Below are 20,259 nucleotides of genomic sequence, written 5' to 3'. Positions count from 1 at the left end.
GGGAGAAGGGTTTTCAGGGTCCAAGAGAGGTCTTAAGGCATGTGGTCCTGACTGCTGCATCCTGTGGGTCCTGGGGAGACCATGGGAGACCAGGGCTCTGAGGGGCCAAGTAGGCCCTGCCCTCTAGTGGGGGAGGAGCAAGCTAGGAGCTGGCCCTGGAGGCAGCAAGAGGGACTCTGTCCCCTATGGCTGTTTGTCATTAACACCTACCAGGGGGTGCTTTACAGTGTGGCCACCCATCCTTGCCCATCAGCCGGGCCTGGGCCCTGCTCTCTCTGACCCTGTGTGCTGTGTCCTATCTGGTGACCGTATGTCTGGTTTAAACACCAGTCCTTGGTCCCTCTGGGGGAGCAATTCCAAAGGCAGCAGCTCTTGTTTTTTAAAAGCCTGACTGAAGACTCCTCACTGGCCATCTTTGTTGTGTTCCTCTGCTGTGGGCCTCGCCATGCTCCAGGAATGCTCACCCCAGCAAGTCTGCGGTGGGTAGAGGTGCTCTCCACCTGAGGAGGAGGTGACGCTTGTGCATGGCGAGGTCCTGGTGTGTTGGGATTGTGATGCTGTGAGCCGCAGGTGGTGCCTCACTGCGCCTCACTCCTTTCATGCTGGCAAGGGTGCGGGTTGGTGCGTGGATGCGTGTGAAAGGCAGGCTCCCACGGGTGTGATGTCCCTCAACGGGAGCCCTTCTCTAGGACAGTAAACTCCCCTTCCAGCATAGAAAGGATGTTTAACTTTCAGTCTTCAGCTTTGGGTTCAAATAAAAAGTCCAGGCTGACTTCATCTGGGGATGGGAGAAGTGTCTCAAAGGGGGACAGTTGTATTGCAGGGTGCGATCGATGACGATGTGGCTTGTTGACACTGCAGAATGTGCAAGGGGACAGAATGTCCAAGCATTGGCTCCACAGGACTGTAGTGCAGGCCAAGCCAGGATGCCTGTGGGGGCGCTCTGTGAGCCACCCAGCCCAGTGGGTTTCTGGTGGGCCCTCTCTGGTGGAGAAGCAACAGGAAGTGGGAACGGAGGTCCTGCAGGTGTTGGGGATCGTGAGAAACGCCAGGCACATCTGCTGGGCTATGGGAGGTGGGGGCTCCTGCTTTCTGCTTCATGTTCCTTTTCCCTGGGATCTTAGCTGTCCTTGGGGAGAGAACTCCTGGGCCCTGGGTTCAGCAGCAACGTTGGTGGGTGAGGCCTGTGCTGGCCCTAGCTGCTGGCCCTGCTTGGAGAGGCCTGTGCTGGGACCTCAATGGGTTCTCTGTCTTCTGTAGCTGGATTTGCACCACCCAGGACCCCTCTCTGTCCAGGCCTCAGTTGTAAGTAAAAGGGGTCTCACCAAGCAGGCATAAGCCTGTTTCTGCCTTGCCCACATGTGGCACTTTTCTCCAGGGCTCTGAGCCCAGTGGAGGAGGGTGACTGTCCTGGCACCCTGCAGAGCACAGGTGTGGAGTCAGACCTGGACCTGAGTGGCTCTGTGTAGCTCCGTGTAGTGGGTGTGCCACCAGAGGGGCACCTGCTGGGAGGGCCGCTCCTCCTGGGGGTCTGGAGTGTCTTCGTGCTGGGCTGTGAGAGCAAGGACAAGGCGAGGGTAGGTGTGCTGGCTGGCATGTGGTGTTCCAGCCCTGGAGGCCACCCGAGCTGAGGTGAGGAGGTGCCTGCTCCAGCAGCGTCTGCTCTTGGCTCACCACGTCCTAAGACCCCTCCACGACCTCAGAACCCCCATCAGTGCAGGGGAGCTCTGGCCTCCTGGAGTGGGACACCCCTCAGAGCAGAGGTTACAGTGGGGGTGTTCCTTATGAAGCCTATCCCATTTCTGCTGTCGGGTGGCTGACCGCATCAGGGCTGGTCCTGGGTTCCTTCCTCTAACCCGCCCCCAACCCTGGCCACCCACCCTGCGGGGATGGGGCTCCCTAGGCAAGGGATTCCCGATTCCCACCTGGGGAGGGTATAGTGGGTCTGGGTTTCATCGCAGGGGCGCTGGGGGCGTGTTGGATGGATGAGGACAATGACCCTGGCTGGGGAGGCTGCGGAGTTTCAGGCCGGCGCGGCCGGATGGTCCGCCTGGGGGGGCCGTGGGCGCGGCGCCCGCCGGTCCACCTTAAGCGGCAGCGGCGCGGCGCCGGCGGGTGGGATTTCCTGCGGGAGGTGGGCCCGCCGCCGGCCTATCGGGCGGCCGGGCGCTGCGCGTCCCGGGAGGCTCCCGCCTCGGGGGACAGAACGCTGGCCCCGCGCTGAGGTCTTCCTGGCACACTCCTAGGCCCGTAGGCGGAGCCAGGAAGCGGAGGGACGCGCCCCGCCCTCCTGTCCCTGCCCTCTGGCTGGGCTTGGTCAGCCGAGAGACCAACCACCACGATGGCCCTCAATGTCTCCCGGTGCCCGCTGCGTACCAGGGGCCCCAGTGGAAGGCGGTCAACCCAGCCCAGGAGCGGCATGGAGCCGGGGCCGGCAGCCTGCCCCGGGGACGCGCCCGGGGGTGCTTAGGAAGAAGACAGAAAAGAGGCGTAGGAGGGGACCCGTGCACGCCGCCGCGCCAGGGCCTGCGGGCCGGGACCAGGGTCTGGTCTTTGCCGCAAGGGTGCGGCTGCGCGGCCTCGGAGAGCTGGGCGAGCGAGCGAGTGCCCCCGCACCCCCCGGGGCCGGCGGGCGGGGCTGCGAGGAAGGGGTCGGTCCGGCCCGCCCCCCGCCGCCACGCCCTCCCAGCCCCGCCCCTCGCCCCGCCCCCTCGCGGTCCCGGCCGTCCAGTCCACCTTAAGGGGCGCGCTGACATCAGCGCGCCGCCGCCGCCGCCGCCGCCCGTGGGGTGGGATTTCCTCCGCCTGCGCCGCCGCCGCCGCCGCCGCCGCCGCCGCGGGTCCTGCGCCGCGTCCAGCCCGCCCGCCCGACCCCGGCCCGACCCCGGCCGGCCCCGCCCGCCCGGCCCCGGGGAGGGATGCGGCGGCGCGGCGCCCAGGATGCCCCGCAGCCCCGGGACGCGCCTCAAACCCGCCAAGTACATCCCGGTGGCCACGGCCGCCGCGCTGCTGGTCGGCTCCAGCACCCTGTTCTTCGTGTTCACGTGAGTCAGCGCCGCGTCCGGGCACGGGCGGCGCAGGGCAGCGAGGGGCAGAGGCGGGTGGGCTGGGCCGGGCCGGGGGCAGGAGTGGGGCAGGCGGGGCGCTGCCTGCGGGCTACGTGAGCCCCACCCTGGGCTGGGGGCCGAAGCCAGTGCGGGCGTCCTGGAGGACCAGGGACAGGTGAGTCTAGTGTGGGGACGCTGTCACTGGCTGGCACCTCAGGGTGTGCCAGGCAGGCCCTGGGTGGGAGCACTGGCCTGCCAGGGGGGTAAGCCAGGCTGCCCAGGGTGTGGCTGCAGCCTTCCCACCCCATGGGTGCCCTGTGCGGGGACGTGGGATGCCCAGAACCGCTAGCCCTCCCTGCAGACAGCCGTGAGTGCCTCTTGGGTGCCCTCCCCGCCGCCTGCCCCGGGCCAGAGCCAAGTCGTTTCTACGTAGGTGTGGCCTGGCCTTGTTGCCACATGCCTGCCTCACAGCTGCTGGTAACCCCCGCCTGGCCCTTGGCTTCTCTTGGGAAGGCCCAGGCCAGGACACACCCAGGGACCCCTGTTGGCACAGCACCTCTGTGACCTGGCCAGGACGGGCATTGGGACCCTTGGGGCCAGGCCTCCACCTCCAAGGAGGGAGCACCCAGGCCAGCAGACACTTGGCCCCTCCGGCCTCAACTTCCTCACCAAAGACACAGGCTGGCTGGCAGACCAGAGTGGCTGGCTGACAGCTCCGCCTCCCTCCATGCCATGGGGTCACCCCAGGGCTCCTTCAGGTACAAGGAGAGGTTGGGGGCTCCAGGCTTCAGTTTCTGGACCTTCAACCACCTACCCTCTTCCATAAGGCCATGGCCACGGCACGGCCTGGGTGGCCCAAGCGGTGGCTACCTGCTCAGAGGTGGCCTGGCCCCTGAATGTGTGCAGTGGGAGCGGGGTGGGCAGGAGCTGCCTGGTGCCTTTCACCTTCCTGAGAGAGAGGCTGGCCGCCATGTGCACAGCTAGTCCGCTTGGGCGCCAGTGGAGGCGGGAGAGCTCCTACCTGGAGGCTGGGGCTGGGTGGGCACTGCAGGCTGCCAAGAACGGGTTTAAAAAAGGCCTGTGTGGATGGGCTTATTTCTGGCTTGGGCGAGCCGGTGTGTTTTTGTCACTCAGATGCTGCTGGTGGCAGGCAGAGAGGGGGAGGGCAGAGGGTGGCCTAGGGCGCCTGGCCCAGGGGGACAGACCCCACTGAGGCTTCTGGAGGGATGGGCCCAGCCCATCCTTGTCCTTAGGGGCCTCTGTGGCGGGTTTCTCACTTTCCTGTGCAAATCAGTGTCCTTCTTATGACTTTAAAAGTAACGTATGGTCTCTATGGAAAACTTGTGAAATGCAGAGAAAAAAATGTTAAAGAAATTGAAATCCGTCCTGACACCCCCTTCTCCTCTCCTCTGCACCAGACGTTGCTGCTGTAGCACCTGGGCCTGGCTGTGGCTGTGGCTGTTCACTCATATGTGATCTCAGAGGGTCCTTGACATGCTGTTCCTGCGAACATGGCCCGTTGGGTGCTTCAGCTGCCCCTACTGTGCCGAGTGCCCTGCCTTCTTCCTCTGTTCTCCGAGCTGGGGTTCTAGGCTCAGGGACATATGCTCTCGAGTGTGGGTTCCTATCTGGAGGCAGCATGGGCCGTGCCCTCGCCCCGCCCCGGCTGTGGCCCACACTGACCTGGGCTGGCCCTGTACTGGGGCGTGCCGTGTGTCTCTGCAACAGGATGGGGGCTCAGAGGTGCTGCTCTCCCCGGTCTGATGTGCGGTGGTCATCTGCTGAGGCTGAGGAGCCTCCCCGGCACCCTGACGCTGAGGCCATACTCCCTGGACCCTGGCCTGCCCCACCCTGGCTCTGCCAGGCTCCTCTAAGACCTCTGGGTTCCTGAGAAGTGGGGTCTGCCGGGGCCCAGGCCTGTTGATGCCACCCACAACAGCTGTGCCGATTCCTGGGTGGGCACGGGCCCAGGCAGGTCAGGGTGGCTATGCCAGGCTGGTCCCCTTCCTGGGGCAGGCCTCTTTTCCACCCAGTGCCCACCCTTCTGCCCTGTGGCCTGGGACATGTGCCCAGGGAGGGGACCAGGCTGTTCCTGTGCCCTCCCCACCTTTCCACTGGCACCTCCACAGGGGGTTGCCGTCTCCTCTGGCTGCCCCTCAGATTTTACTAGACACTGAGTCCCTCCGAGTCCCCTCTCTGCACTGCATGGGCGTCGCACCCTGCGTGCCAGACAGCAGAGGGCAACACTGTCACACAGGGCCCAGGGCTGGAGGCCAAAGGGACCCAGGACCGCCTTCCTCAGCTAGCTTACCAGGGGGTGAGAGCAGCAGGACCTTCAGACATGTCTCCAGGAGAGGCCGGGGCAAGGAACAGTGCCTGGATGTGGGGACCCCCTGCGGATGGAGTGCGTGCTGTGTGCAGGGCAGCTCTCAGAGGCTCTCCTCCAAGAAGCCTCCCTGGTTTCCTGGTGGGGTTTGTGTCCCCCTGGGCCCCAGAAATCCTTCACACTGTGGTACAACTCCAGGCTGGGTCAGATGCTGAAGACCCCCCAGGCCAGGCTTCGGCCCCCACCCCTACCCTCTTAGCCCCCCAGAGCCACGTTGCAGGGTGACAGCGACCTTGTGAATGTTGGAGGGCTGGGGCTGCTTGGTGAGCCGCCAGCACCTGGGGCCAGGCTGAGCTCTCTTATCTGTCTGTCTGGAGCATCTTGGACAGGGCCCAGCCCAGGACAGTGGGCAGCCCACAGGCCTGTGACCAGCCCAGCCTCAGTGGGCCCAGATGGATGGACTGGGGCCTCATGGGGTGGGATGGCTGGGGGTGGAAGTTCTGTGTGAGCTCCCTGGTGAGACTCGCTGTGTGTAGCCTGGGGTACCCCGGCCCCCTGAGCCTCAGTGTCCGCATCTGTCTAGGTGTCTGTAGGGATCAGACAGGTGGGTGCAGGTACCATGAGGCCAGGACCCCCTGGCCTGAGCAGGGCAGATGGCTTCTGACCCGCTGGTCCCGGCGCCCTATGGGTGAGTGCTGCCCTCAGACACAAATGGTGCTAATGAAGAACCTGATTTAAATGAAAACGTCTGAGTTAAAATTTTCCATTCCACATTTAGCCGTGGCGGACATTCTGCTCCTAAGCCACCCCCCTGGGCGGTGTCTCCCTGCCGGCCCAGGCGGGACTCTGGGCCTCAGCCCGGGTGGGGCCCACAGTGGAGGCACGTGTCCCGGCCTGTGGCCCTGGAGGAGGGCTGGGGTCCCCAGGCCAGCGCCGGCCGGGAAGGGGTCACAGGAGCACGCTGGCCAGATGCCCCGCTCTGGCCCAGGGGCCCGAAGCCCACTGTGTCCGTCTGACCGTTGCGGCAGGGCAGCCTTGTGCTCACCGTGTCGGACCATTGGCCTGGGCGGGAGTGGGGCGGTGTCCCCTCGGGCAGAGGAGCCCCTCCAGCCCTAGGACGGGCACAAGTGTGGACCGAGCACTGGTGCCTGCTGGGCCTGCCCATGGGAGTGTGTGTGTCCTTAAGCATCCCCGTGTATCCTTCCTGTCCTCGAGTATCCTCTCATGTCCCCGTGTGTCCTCACACTTGCCCCTCCACAGGGGAGGGAGGCCCAGAGAGGGGACAGTGGGGGGAGAGGCGTGTCTGCGGATGTGTGTTGACACGTGCATATGCACACGTCTCTGAGTGAACGAATGTGCAGGTGCGTCTGTGTTCACGTGTGTGCACCGCTGTGTCCATAAGTGTGCATGTCTGTGCAGGCGGTGTTCGTGTGCGTACACATGTCTTGTGTGTGGATGTGATGGTGTATGTGTATGTGCACCTGTGCCGGAGAGCAGGCTGTGTGCTTACGTGCACACGTGCTTGTGGGCATGTGCACACACATACTCGTGCACATGTGCCCGGGAGTGTGCTTGTGTGTGTTTGTGCACGCGCCTGCGTGTGCTCTTCATCTCCTCCCCCGAGCCATGTGTTTCCTGAGTCCTGGACCCTGGCAGGCTGGCTTGTGAGCCAGTCCCATCAGCTGGGCTCCAGGCCTCGGGGTCCCCGCGGCAGTGCCTGGGGGATAGCAGAGGGCAAGGGCCGATCCTGGGCCTGTGTCAAGCCCGGGGAGCAGAGATGGGGGCAGTGGCTCAGGTTCCCAGGTTCCCTGACACCTGCTGAGGCCGCACACAGGCCGTTACGGGCATGCAGGTGGGTGGTGCCCACGCCAGACGGGGGCTGCCAGCACCTCAGTGCAGTGCTGCTTGACCACAGCGCACATTTCCAAGCGTGGCCCTGTTGACATGCAGCATAGCCTCCTCGCACCCCAGGGACATCTTGCTCAGGCTGCTGTCCAGTCCACTTAGTAGGAGGGAAATCGAGGCTCAAGGGAGGACACGTCAGTACAGCCTGCCTGGGTGGGCGGGGAGCTCTGGTCAGCGTGGGGGTTCCGGCCCTGCCTTCCCCTGCACAGGGCCAGGGCAGGCTAGAAGCCCGGCGCAGACACAGACCAGCCCCAAGGCCTCTGGGCTCAGCTCCTCCTTCGTAACCTGGGAAGGATGGACATCCCCCCTCCTCCTGCCCTGGCAGGCCAAGCACATGTGCACCATGCAGGGTGGGGGTGGCCCCGTGCCCGCCCTCCGTCTGGCCCATCCTTGCCGGCCCGGGGCCCCTTCCTCTCCCAGAGCAGGCTGGCTCCACAGGCACCATGGGGTCTGTGCTTGGTTTAATGCTCTTTTATCGATGTCTTGAAATTCCTAATGTTTTTTAAATAAGGGGCTGCATTTTCATTTGCACAGCCCTCGCCGGGAGGTGCCGTGGGCAGCTCCGCGGGCCCCACCTCTGCCTGGAGGGCCAGGCTGCTCTCCCGGGTGTGTTTCACCTGCTGGTATCCCGCCTTGCTGTGCTGGCCATGCTTCAGGGGCCCACCGTCCTTGCTGACAGTGTGGCTTTGCGGGCGTGCACACGTTTTGAGTATGGCCTGTACGCCAGGCAGGGCTGGAAGGGTGGAGGGAAGGCTGCGAGCTGGGCCGAGGGGCGAGGGTGGGGAAGGCCCTCCCGGCAGAAGAAGCCACGAGGCTGCAGCCCGTGTCCTCATGCCGGGCGTCCACCTCCACGGGCCGGCTCTGGGCGAGACGCAGGGTAACACGCGGCTCCTGGCCCCGCTGAGGGTTGCTGCCGTGGGAAGCGGGATCTTTAAATAGCCTCTCACTTTCCACTAAAAATAGCGAAGTTCTGCTGCCGTGGAGGTGGTTGCCGGGGTGGCGGGGCCGGCTCCCAGCCAAGGCTGGTGTGGGTGCAGCAGCGTGGCCGCGTGCACTGGGTGGTGGGCAGTGCGTGGGCCCTGTCCCCTCTGGCAGCCCCTCGGCCCCAACTCCACAGGCAGCCTGGGTGCGAGGAGGAGCGCGAACCTCTGTGTGCTCTGCTGCGTGGCACAGGAGCAAGGTTTGGGGCCCGGGGAGAGATGGGGAGTCTGAGGGCCGAGGGGCTTCCTGGGAGCCGAGTGGGCACATTTAGGGCCCTGCTGTAGGCTCCGTGGCCTAGGGACCGGTGGGCTTCCCGGGAGAGGCCTCTGGCCAGGCCCTGTGAGGGCTGAGGAAGGCACTTTTCAGGGAGGTGTGCGAGCTTCATACAGAGAGACTAAGGAGGGGACTCCTGGAAGGCTTCCCGGGAGAGGGGGCGGCCTTGGAGCTAGGTGCTGAGGGGTGGTGAGATGGGGAGGTGTGTGTGTGGGGCGTGTGTGTCTCCAGTCCCTGAAGTGTTCTGTGCTGCCATCTGGGCAGTAAGGTGACAAACTCACTAAAAGAAGGGGCTGGCAGGACGGGGGTTGCCCCTCCATGCAGAGTGGGGGGACAACTCCTGTGCATTTACTGACCCAGGATGGGGGCTCCTCACACCCCCAAATCTCCCTGGTGACGGGGCCTTGCTGGGCTGGGTGAGGCCTCGGCTGGCCCAAGCTGCCCCGCAAGTCGCTGTCCTCTGTCCACCATAGCACACAGGCACTGCAGGCGTGTTTCCCATCTGATGCTCCCGCCCCCAGTATGTGCCCCCACGGGACAGGAGCCCAGAGAGTCCGCTGGGGTGGGAGGGTGTATGTGTCCTGGCCCTGGGCACCCCTCTTAAATGGTGCGACCCCAGGCCCGTGGCCTCTGAGCTTCAGTTCCCTCCACGGTGAGTTGTGTTACAGACGTCCGCCCGGGGGGGTGCTGGGTCAGAGCTGGCATTGGGGGTGTCTGCACGCCATGCAGGATGTGCAGGGCCCCTGATGGTTGAGCAGAGGCGTGGCCGAGTCTCCTGGTGGGCCCGCAGCATCCTCCCCCATGCCTGCCAAGCACTGGTGGTGGCCCTGCAGGCCCAGCCCGCACACATGCTCCTGCACCCCTCTACACCCCAGCCCCCACAATCACCCTACTGCCCACTGCAGGTGCCCATGGTTGACACGAGCTGTGTCCCCAGCCGTTCCTGTCTACAATGGCATCATCTTCCTCTTTGTCCTGGCCAACTTCAGCATGGCCACCTTCATGGACCCTGGCGTCTTCCCCCGAGGTAGGGCCCTGTGCTGGGGCAGCTTATTTGTTCATTTTTGCTTGAGTGTGAGTGGCTGATGGGGAGCACCCTGGGGGCTCCCAGTGAGTGGGCTGTGCAGAGATTGGGGAGGGGCTCTCCTGTTGGGAAAGTCACCTTCTGCCTGGCCCCTGGTCTGCAGCGGATGAGGACGAGGACAAGGAGGATGACTTCCGAGCCCCGCTATACAAAAACGTGGACGTGCGAGGCATCCAGGTCCGCATGAAGTGGTGTGCCACGTGCCACTTCTACCGCCCACCGCGCTGTTCCCACTGCAGCGTCTGTGACAACTGCGTAGAGGTGACCAACCCGCTCCCCTGCACTCCCCCCAGCCCCACACCACATCCCCGCCTGCCGCGCACCCTGATGCGCTACTCCTGCTCAGGACTTTGACCACCACTGCCCCTGGGTCAACAACTGCATTGGGCGCCGCAACTACCGCTACTTCTTCCTGTTCCTGCTGTCGCTCAGTGCACACATGGTGGGCGTCGTAGCCTTTGGCCTGGTCTACGTGCTGAACCATGCAGAGGGACTGGGCGCTGCTCACACGACCATCACGTATCCTTGGTCTCTGTGTGCCTGGTCACAAAGGCAGTGTGGGCAGGGAACACATTTTACAGGGGAAATTGAGGTTCACGGGAGTTGGGTGGCTGCCCAGGGATCCCTAGCGAATGGGTCACCATCCCCAGGTGGGCAGGGGCAGGTGTTTGTCCAAGGCACCTGCTCTGTGCCACTGTGAGGGTGTCTCCTGTGTCCTCGCCTGTGCCATTGGCCTTAACAGGCTAGCATGGCTGTAATGTGTGTGGCCGGCCTCTTCTTCATCCCTGTCATCGGCCTAACTGGCTTCCACGTGGTGCTGGTCACTCGCGGGCGCACCACCAACGAGCAGGTGCAGACCCTGCTGGGGGACAGGGGTGTTCCTCAGTGGGCCGAGAGGGCTGCGGCTGCTTGGGGACAGTGTTGGGAGAACCCTTACCCGAGGTGGCTTGTGCAGCTGTGGTGGGAGGGGCCTCTACTCCTGCCCTGCCCCCTGCACACTCCCTGTCCGCGGACACTTGCCACTGGTGACTCAGGGCCAGGCCAGGGTGACCTGAGTGAGGGGCACCCCTGCGCTGGCTCTGCCCAAGCACCTCCCACAAGGATCAGCTTCTGAGGAGCCCCAGCCACCCCCCCATGTCTGGGTGGCCAGGCTGGCTGAGGGTCCCATGTCCACAGGTGACGGGGAAGTTCCGCGGGGGCGTGAACCCCTTCACCCGAGGCTGCTGTGGGAACGTGGAGCACGTGCTATGCAGCCCCCTGGCGCCCCGGTGAGGCCCGGGGGCAGGGTGGCACAGGGGTCTCTGCCGGGGATGGGTGGGCAGCCCCAGTCCTTCAGCCTGGCCCATTTCGGCTTTTGCCAGGTGGGGCGGGCCCTGCCCTTGTGTGTTCACGGCAGGTGCCTGGCCACTGACCCTTCTGCCCTGGTGCAGATACATAGTGGAGCCGCCCCGGCTGCCACTTGCCGTGAGCCTGAAGCCGCCCTTCCTTCGGCCTGAGCTCCTGGAGCGAGCTGCGCCGCTCAAGGTCAAGCTCAGTGACAATGGGCTGAAGGCCGGCCTGGGCCGCAGCAAGGTGGGGACCTGGGCTGGGATGGGGGTGGTGGGGGAAGGCAGGCTCTTGTAGAGGGGGGACGCAGACAGGCTGGAGGGGCCTCGAAGGGCGGATTCTGGGGAAGGGTCTAGGTCTCAGGGCGGCAAGAAGGAATCCCTAGTTACCCCCAACCCCTCATCCAAGCCCTGCCCACCACTGACTCACCCCCTCCCAGTCCAAGGGCAGTCTGGACGGGCTGGATGAGAAGCCGCTAGACCTGGGGCCGCCACTGCCCCCCAAGATAGATGCCGGCACATTTGGCAGCGACCTGCAGACGCCGCGCCCAGGCAGCGCTGGTGAGGTGGGGGAAGCCAGACGGGCGTGGGGTCAGGGGGAATGGACTAACCCCGGTCCAGCCCTAGGCTGACAGTTGTCCACCGCCCCAGAGAGCACCCTGTCGGTGCAGAGGACCAGCCCCCCGACACCTGCCATGTACAAGTTCCGGCCAGCCTTCTCCACTGGGCCCAAGTCACCCTTCTGCGGGCCGGGTGAGCAGGTGAGGAGGCCTGGCCCTGATCTACTAGGCCCCGCCCTATCTAGGCCCTTGCCCCAGAACCGTAGCCACGGAGGCCCCGCCCTATCTAGGCCCCAGCCCCGGCCCCAGAGGCCCCACCCACCTGGGGAACTGTGGGGGCCCTTGGAGGCGAGCAGGATGGGGTGTCCTGGGAGGGGCTGGTGCAGACAGGCCTGGCCCAGCATCTGTCCTTGGCTGGCACTGCCCTAGCCCGGTGGGTGGCTGCCCCTGGGAGCAGTGTGTGCAGGATGCCTGGAATTCCACCCGGGGCCACTGTGAGGCCCACAGAAGGCTTCAGAGGAATTTGAGATTTGCTCGAGAAAGCGCATTCGTCCTCCCTGAGTCGTGTGACGACTCTGTGGTCACTGTGATGTGGCCAGCAGTACTGGGTGGCCTACGGAATGGTCCACAACCCTGGGTGTTCCCAGGGCACTGTCCCTCCTTAAGGGCTACCATGAGAGGCAGGCCTGTGGCCAGGCCCCACCCTGGGGACCCCTCCCCTCGGGGCCCACATCCTGCCCCACCCTTCCTCTGGGGACATTGGGTGGGCAGTGAGTCTGGGCCTGCCTGGGTGAGGGTCTGAGCCCGGCAGGTGTGTGGTGGCCCTGCCACCCAGGAGGGTCAGTCCTGCTTGGGGGTCCCCACAGTCACCTCCTTCCTGGGGCTCTCCTGGATCCTTGGAGGAATTGGTCTGCTTGGCCAAGTGCACTGAGGCCACTTTTGCTTCCATCCCCTTTGGGTTTTGAGGTTCCTGAGGCTTTGTCTCCAGCCCAAGCCCACGTGCCCCAGTCACAGTGCTGGAAGAGGTCTCTCCTCCCTGTGGATGCCTTGAGGGGCCCCTTGGGCTGAGTGGGCTTTGAGGGCGCAGCCCTGGGTGTCTACAGCAGCCTGCTCTGGCTATATGCTGCAGAGCCCCCCGCCCCACAGCTATGGGGTGCTTGGGGACAGGGGCCGAGGTCATCGTGCCATTGTTAGGGCTCCTCAAGGCTCAGTCCTTGGGGCCATGGTGCTGTCCTGGGTGTGGCCCACATGCTCCCTCCTCCCCACCTGAATGTGGACAGCAGCAGGCCTGCCAGGTCTTCCCTTGGGGGACTCTGGGGCCTGCCATGCCGCTCCACTCTGCCCTGGCTTCCCTCTGAAGTGGGCCCAGGAGAGGTGGGCGTGGCCAAAGGAGTATTTTGAATTGTGCGTGGGTTGCACCTGCTGCTAAGGTACCGTCCCTGGGATTGCAGCCTCCCATGGGCACACGGTTCTGGCGTCTGCAGGCAGGGTGGTGGGTTGGCAGTGCTGAGACTGCTGCTCACCCCACAGGTCCCAGGCCCTGACTCCCTGACCCTGGGGGATGACAGCATCCACAGCCTGGACTTTGTGTCTGAGCCCAGCCTTGACCTCCCTGACTACGGCCCCAGCGGCCTCCACGCAGCCTACCCACCATCCCCGCCACTCAGCGCCTCTGATGCCTTCTCGGGTGCTTTGCGCTCCCTGAGCCTCAAGGCCACAGGCCGGAGGGGCGGGGACCACATGGCCTTGCAGCCCCTGCGCTCCGAGGGTGGGCCTCCCACGCCCCGCCACAGCATCTTCGCCCCCCACGCGCTGCCCAACCGCAATGGCAGCCTCTCCTATGACAGCCTGCTCAACCCGGGCTCGCCTGGCAGCCATGTCTGCCCGGCCCACCCCTCAATTGGCGTGGCCAGCTACCGCTCGCCCTACCTGCACCCTGGGGCTGCGGACCCGCCACGGCCCCCGCCCCGCAGCTTCAGCCCAGTGCTGGGCCCCCGGCCACGGGAGCCTTCGCCTGTGCGCTATGACAACCTGTCCAGGACCATCATGGCGTCTATCCAGGAGCGCAAGGACAGGGAGGAACGCGAGCGGCTTCTGCGCTCCCAGGCTGACTCGCTCTTCGGCGACTCAGGTGTCTACGATGCGCCCAGTTCCTACAGCCTGCAGCAGGGCAGCGTGCTATCCGAGGGCCCCCGTGGCCCCGTGCTGCGCTACGGCTCCAGGGATGACCTCGTGGCTGGGCCTGGCTTTGGAGGCGCCCGCAACCCTGCCCTGCAGACGTCGCTGTCCTCGCTGTCCAGCTCTGTGAGCCGGGCACCGCGGACATCCTCCTCCTCCTTGCAAGCTGACCAGGCCAACAACAACGCTGTGGGGACCCGGCCTGGCAGTGGCTCGCACAGGTCGCCTGTGCGCCAGGGTCTGCCTTCCCCGCCTGGCACTCCCCACTCACCCTCCTTCTCAGGCCCCAAGGCCGTCGCCTTCATCCACACGGACCTCCCTGAGCCGCCGCCCTCGCTGGCCATGCAAAGGTGGGTGCCTGGAGGTGTGGGTGGGCTTCCTGGCGCAGAGCAGCCACGCAGCTGCCTCAGGGCCCTTTTTCGCTGGGCTCTCGTGGGTCATCTGAGAGGCCTGTGGTTGACTCCAGGGACAGGGCAGGGAGGGTGGGCCTCATCCTGCCGTGAGGCCTCTGGCTGGCCTATGTGAGGGTGGCCCCACTCCAGGGACACCCTGGGCACACCCTAGGGACAGAATAGGAAGATTTGCATGCTGAGCCCCGTGTCTCATTCTCCCAGGGCCAGCACAAACACTGCATAGGGGTAGGGGGGTGTTGCTTGGGGCTGCCTCCTTTGGGGCTGGTGCCACATGGCAGCTCAGGCGTCCTCTGGCTATGACTCTGTCCCTCCTGGCCACTGTGCTTGTCCACTCAGGGCTTTTCCTGGGACTGCTGTGCTGCATTTCTGAGGCTGGCGACAGCACCTTGCAGCAAAACATGCTGCCCTAGGTGCCATGCCCTGGTCTTCCGTGTGGCATGTAGGCTCCAGAGGCAGGGGCTTCCCTGCTCATAGATGGGGAAACCGAGGCCAAGAGACAGCAGGCTGGTTCAGGCCTTGTGACAGAGAATGTGGGGCCTTCAAAGCATCTCCCCATCTGGGCTCTGCAGCCCCAGCACAGGCTCCGTTATTTCCTGTCGGCAGACGACTTCTCTGGGGGAGACCCCTGCCTGGGCCACTTGGCCACAAAGGGGCTGCCGTCGTGGGTGAGAGCCTGAGACCCAGAGGGTGGCAGCTATGCGATGAGTGGACAGCAGCCAGGGGGTGAGGGGCTCCCCAGGCAGGAGCCAAGGGGTTGCCGGACAGGGTCACCACCGGGCTCCCCACCCAGGGACCAGGACGGTATGATGGGGCCCAGGGCTCTCGGTCCAGTGGCTAAGCCAGTGCCGGCTGGGGAGACCGAGGAACTGGGAGGCCGGTGGCAGTTCCGACCATGTTTGTCTGCCCTGTGACAGCTCAGCCCCTCCCTGGGCAGGCTCTGCCCCCACCACTCGCTCTCCAAGTGAGACATTCTAAGCTCAGAAAGGAGGGCAGGGCTTGCCTGGGGCCCCATGACATGGGGCCGGGCCAGCCAAGGCTCCAGTCCACATCTGCTTCGTCTCTGTCCTGTTGTCTCTGCCGTCCTGTCCCATGTGGTCTGCGTGGTCCTGTGTTCACCCTGTGCGTGCGTGTATGTGCTTGTTTTGATGCAGGGACCACCCTCAGCTGAAGACCCCCCCAAGTAAGCTTAACGGGCAGTCCCCAGGCCTGGCCAGGCTGGGGCCTGTCTCTGGCCCCCCAGGGCCCTCCGCCAGCCCCACCCGGCACACGCTGGTTAAGAAGGTGTCCGGCGTGGGTGGAACCACGTACGAGATCTCGGTGTGAGGACTGACCACCACCCATCGGCCGTGGCGCCACGGGGACCAGGGCCCCCAGCGGCCCTCCCTCCACCGACTTCTCTGCCCCAGGGACAGGAGGCCACCTCGGCCGGTGTGGACACATCAGCAGGAGCGAGTGCCACGCCTCCACAGCTTGTCCCAAGCCTTCCGCCTGTCCATCCACTTGTCTGCTCCCGGGGTGCGCAGGACCCCGGCCAGGCTGGGCCCAGGGCTGCCGGGCTGCAGGTCTGTGCAGCTGGGTCCCGTCAGCCGTCTGCCCCGGGCTGTAGCCAGGCCAGCCCACAGCATCCCACAGCCCCACCCACTCCCCTTACAGATGGGTCCCTGGGGCCCCACCACCCTCCCAACGCAGCCTCCCCCGCCAGGCTGCTCCTAATGCGTTGCCTTTCACGGACCCACTGGAGACGTGTAGCTTGGCAGGGCCGGTGCTTCTGCAGGGAGTCCATGCTCGTCTACTCCTGGTTGTGACAGACGGGTGGACAGACGGACAGCCAGCCAGCTGTGGCAGGGGTCCCAGCTCTGTGTGTCCCGTCTTGCCCGGCCAGCGGGCGCATGTCCCCATGTCTGTGTGCTGAGCTGCTGTGCCATGTCCGATGTGTTAGTGCTCCAGCCGCCGCCGTCCCTTCGTTGAAGCCTTAACCGCTGCTTTATGCTCTTGTGGGAGGCGACAGAGGGCAGGCAGGAGCCGGCGCGGGCGACGCTGCCACAGGGGCGGGTGACACCCGGAGCCCTCTCCCTGGCCCTCAGGCCCTCCCTGCCAGACTGGAGTGTCCCTGCCCCTGGCATGCCAGCCCCCAGCCCTGGCCCAGCGGCGGTGTGCGCCGCGTGGAAAGCACATCGGGGAGGGGTCAGTGCTTCCCCTGGCGTCGGGGACCTGAGAGTAAGCACACGACAGCGTCCGCTTGCGTTGTGTCTGTTTTATGTTTTTGTATCTACATCTATATATCTATAATTTTATTAAAAAAAAGAAAAAGAGTCATTTTGATTCTTTCCTTGGGCAAGGCCAGGGCTGTTGCTGCAGAGGCTCGGGGCTGGGGTGGCCAGCTGGCTGGCGTGCACGGGTTCCTCTGGGTGTTTCTGCCAACCTGAGCAAGTCAGAGGCCCGGGAGGCGGGAGCTGGCAAACGTGAGCATCTCTCACGCTGGGTCTGCATTGTTCTGGCAGTAATGGAGTGTCTGGGGAATGGCGGGGCTGCGCTGCCCCGAGGGAACCCAGGAACCCAAGAACAAGGGGGAGATGGGATGGGTGCACAGGGCACCCGCTGCTGCCCTTGCTGGAACTCTCTCCTGCCTGCCAAATGCCAGCGGCCAGGCTGGGGAGTATTGGGAATCCACACATTCAGGGCTGAGGGGCTGGGAGGTGTGTGGGGCTCTGGGACCCAGAGCGAGGTGCCCTGAGCCTCCGTGTGCAGATCTGCCCCAAGCTGACCTCCACCTTTCTGCTTCTTTCTCATGGTCGCCACGGCCCGCAGGGGGCGGATCGGCACCTGCAGCCGTGGATGGGGGCGGCGTGGCCCGCCCAGGGTGCCCCCCGGGCTGCACCTGTGCCACCTTGGCCGCCCTGAGGACCGCCCGCCACTGCGGGCCCCCTGGAGCCCGGCTGCCGGGGCACCCCCCCGCGGGGCCATGTGCCGCCTGCACTTGGCTGCATCCAGCCTTTTCCCCAGCCTCTCGGGCCCCTAGCAGGACGCCAAGTAGACAGCCCGGCTGGGGACCTAGGAGGCCAGGCTGCCGTGGACCCTGGGGCAGGGCTGGGTGTGGGCTGGGTGTCTGTTCTCCACCAGCCGCATCTTGACTGATTCCCAGCCCGCCCGGGCCCGTGACCCTGTGTCCATGTGACCTCAGGAAGTCCCCAACCTGCTGCAGGGGGTCCAACACCCCAAGAGGGCGGCCCTGGAGCTGCTGGGACTAGCAGGACCTCCACCCCTGCCTCCGTGCCCAACAAGCACTTTAGACTAAGCCACTTCCTCCCTACGGGGCTCGGGTTGGGCTGGAGGGGTCTCAGGTTGCCCCCGCAGGTCACTGCACTCCCCTGACCCCGTCCCCAGCACATGAACAGATGCCTTAACTTCCTGCAGCCGCCAGCCTGGTGAGCCGCTGACCCCCTTGCCTGCCCGCCAAGTCCCCCTGGCCAACTCTGCCCTGGCCCCCCGGGCCACCTGCACCCAGAGATGATGCACCTGGGAGCTCAGGGGGTCCGCAGCCCATAGCCCTGCGGCCCCCAGGCCAGCTTGGCCTGGACGCCCTGGGACAGGGCAGGGTGGTATCCCGGCTAGCCCTTCTGCACAGGGTCCCTGTCCCGGGGTCCACTCTGGGCAGGGCTCTATTTCTCCCATTTTGGGACAAGAAAGCCACAAAGCTATTCTCTATTGTTCTAAAGGGTACCACCCCCAATTCAATTCCCCAAATAAAATTTTTGGTGTTTACCTCCACAGCTGTCTATCAATGTGGTCTCCTCGCCTGAGCCTTGGGCACTGACAGGAGCCTGGGCCGGGGAGGGGAGGGGAATGGGGTGGAGGGGGCGGTGGCTGCGCAGGGACGAGGAGCTACATGAGGGGCTGGAGAGGGGCTGGGGAGAGGATGGGACAGGGTGGGGGTGGTGGCCAGGTGGGGACAGGGGTTCCATGAGAGGCTTGAGCAGATTCAGGGCTGAGAACCTGATCTCTGAGGTCCCCGGTGGGAGCTTGGCCCAGGGGGACCTCACTGTGCTGTTGCCGCAGTGGAGACCCTCCTGCGATACCCCTGGGGCTTGGTGCCCTGTGGAGGGACCCCCACTGCCACATCCACCAGGTGTCTCAGAAGGCGTCAACCCCCCCCACCCCTCTGTTTCCATGGAGACAAGTTCTCAGGCCCTGAGTGTCATGACTCTATGTCCAGCTGCAGGCCCAGCCCTCAGGGCAGACCCCACCTCCACCTTTCTCCGCAGCTCCTGGTGGGGACTGTGCATGGCAATACCACAGGCTGGGGCTGGCACAGCCACTGGGCAGCCGGGGCAGCGCTGGCCACCAGACCTCCTTCTCGCTGGGGCTACTGGGCCTCCCGCCTAAAAGGGCAGGAAGTCGTCCACCTCGAGGCGCAGAAAGGGGCCCAGCAAGGCCCGGAGCTTCCAGACGGCGGCACGGCTCAGCAGGGGCGGCACCAGCCCCTCGAAGGGCGCGGGGTCCACCACATACACATAGGCGGCGGTGCAGGCCAGCAGGGTGCCCAGCAGCAGCCTCAGGGCAAGCAGCCTGTGGGCAGTGGCGGTCAGGGGCAGGGGGTGCCCGTGGGGACGGTCCGGGGGTGGGCTCTGCCCGCTCAGTGACCTACCAGAGCTGGCCCGTGAGGCCCTCGGAACATCCCAGCTGTGGCCTCCCTTTCTGTCGGGGAGGGGCCAGGTCAGAGCCTGCTCCGAGGGCCGGGCTGAGGCCAGGTCCCTGGGTCAGGGGACCTGCGACGGACAGGGATTCCCCTGCTGTACCCCACCTCCCCCGAGAGGCTCCTGAAGCCACTTGCCAAGACGGCTCTGATCTCTGCTTCCTGGGATCACCGCCCCCACCCCCGGCCTGCCCCTGAGCCTGTTTCTCCTGTTTCCCCGGCGGGGCCCGTGGGGGCCATCCCCACGCTGGAGGGGTGCTGAGTGGGGGCTCACCGCCATGCACGCCATCTGTTGCTCCTTCCTGGCCTGGGCGCGGCACTGGGCCCGCTGCCTGGGGGGCCACACTGTCAGGACGCCCCCATACCCCCCAGCCTGGCACCACCCACTCACTGGTTTGGTGCCACAGAGCTGGGGCTCAAGGGTGGGTCCAGCCCATCCTGACCAGGACAGCTTCCCGTCCGGGCCCCTCACATCACCCCAGAATCTCCAGCTGAATGTCCTCCATCTGATCCAGCACGCCCCGGATGTCCTTCTTGAGGTTCTGGGGGGCAGAGGGGGTAGGTAAGGCAGGTCCCCTGACCCCTGCCACTCTCCCTGCCTCTCACCCTCACCCCTCATCTCGTGGGGATTGCCCGTAGGGGACCTACCAGGAGCCCAGTGGCCTGGTTGTTCAGGGCCATGTGCACCTCGGCCACGCCATCCCACACCTGGGGGCAGGGGAGGCAGGGTCACACCTGCAGAGCGGCACCCGCCAGGAGGGTCCCTAGCACCACCTCCACCCCAGCCAGGCGGGCACCTCGGTGATGGCCATTTTCTTCCTCTCAAAGGACAATCGGATCTGCTGCAGCTCGTTCTGGGGGAGGGACAGCAGGGTGGCCAGCCCCTCCTCCAGGCCCACCTGAGACTGCTGCACAGAGGCCCCTCCCCCGAAGCCCCTGCCCCAAGCCCACCTGGGACTGCTGCACGAAGGCCTCGTGCCCTTGGCATAGCTCCTGCCGCAGCAGCTGCAGAGGGGCCCGCTCCTCCAGGGGCTGGGTGCCGGCTGGCTCAGGGGGCTATGGGAGAGCCCCTAGTTGAGTGGCCATGGACTAATGGGGTGTGCTGCATGGGGTCCCAGGGCCACACCCCCCGGCCCACCACGCCGCACTTACCCAGGCCAGGGCTGTGCAGCTGGAGTGCTCAGGACACAGGGGCAGGAACTGCTGCCCCGGCCCCAGGAGGGCCCCCAGCTGCTCCCGAAGGTCCTGGTTCTGCCTTTTCTGGGGGTGAGAGACAGAGAGGGGGCGCCTGTCACAGCCGCTCCCTGGAGGAGGGCGTGGCCCGCCGCCCAGGCAGTGGCTCACCAGGCTGTGGTTCTCCTGCTCCAGCTGCAGAAAGGACTGTTCTGCAGACCCCAGTGGCTGGCACTGGAGCGGGGAGGGGGCCGCCCTAGGTGAGGCTGGGGCCCCAGCCCCGGGCGTCAGGGGCGGGCAT

At 65.4% G+C, this 20,259-nt stretch overlaps 2 protein-coding genes across 4 annotated transcripts; one reads left to right on the top strand and one right to left on the bottom strand.

Annotated features, from left to right (window-relative positions):
* The first annotated feature begins 2,839 nt into the window (after positions 1-2,839).
* On the top strand, positions 2,840-17,852 carry ZDHHC8 (zinc finger, DHHC-type containing 8). 3 transcript variants are annotated; one of them, XM_012655005.1, is made up of 11 exons: positions 2,840-3,044; positions 9,438-9,559; positions 9,720-9,877; positions 9,963-10,135; positions 10,364-10,466; positions 10,793-10,884; positions 11,047-11,188; positions 11,382-11,502; positions 11,593-11,702; positions 13,032-14,029; positions 16,901-17,852. In XM_012655005.1, exons 1-11 carry the CDS (start codon positions 2,941-2,943, stop codon positions 17,109-17,111), a joined length of 2,334 nt encoding a protein of 777 aa, XP_012510459.1. In that variant the 5' UTR covers positions 2,840-2,940; the 3' UTR covers positions 17,112-17,852. The 3 variants fall into 3 exon arrangements, with proteins under 3 accessions (XP_012510459.1, XP_012510460.1, XP_012510461.1); XM_012655006.1 differs by lacking the exon at positions 16,901-17,852 and adding an exon at positions 15,244-16,404 and having other exon boundaries at positions 2,842-3,044; XM_012655007.1 differs by lacking the exons at positions 9,963-10,135; positions 10,364-10,466; positions 16,901-17,852 and adding an exon at positions 15,244-16,404 and having other exon boundaries at positions 2,847-3,044.
* Positions 17,853-18,471: 619 nt separating this feature from the next.
* LOC105818846 lies at positions 18,472-20,039 on the bottom strand. Its single transcript, XM_012654963.1, has 8 exons — positions 19,938-20,039; positions 19,737-19,841; positions 19,583-19,639; positions 19,434-19,493; positions 19,263-19,327; positions 19,060-19,117; positions 18,738-18,787; positions 18,472-18,658 (listed from the first exon to the last, which is right to left on the bottom strand). The coding sequence occupies exons 3-8, from the start codon at positions 19,595-19,597 to the stop codon at positions 18,472-18,474; spliced, it is 435 nt and encodes a 144-aa protein (XP_012510417.1). The 5' UTR covers positions 19,598-19,639; positions 19,737-19,841; positions 19,938-20,039.
* Positions 20,040-20,259: the final 220 nt, after the last annotated feature.

This window comes from Propithecus coquereli, unplaced genomic scaffold (genome assembly GCF_000956105.1).
Source record: "Propithecus coquereli isolate 6110/MARCELLA unplaced genomic scaffold, Pcoq_1.0 Scaffold456, whole genome shotgun sequence".
Classification (NCBI taxonomy): Eukaryota; Metazoa; Chordata; class Mammalia; order Primates; family Indriidae; genus Propithecus; species Propithecus coquereli.
Note: the sequence above shows the minus strand (reverse complement) of the source record. Positions and strands in the feature narration are given on the sequence as shown.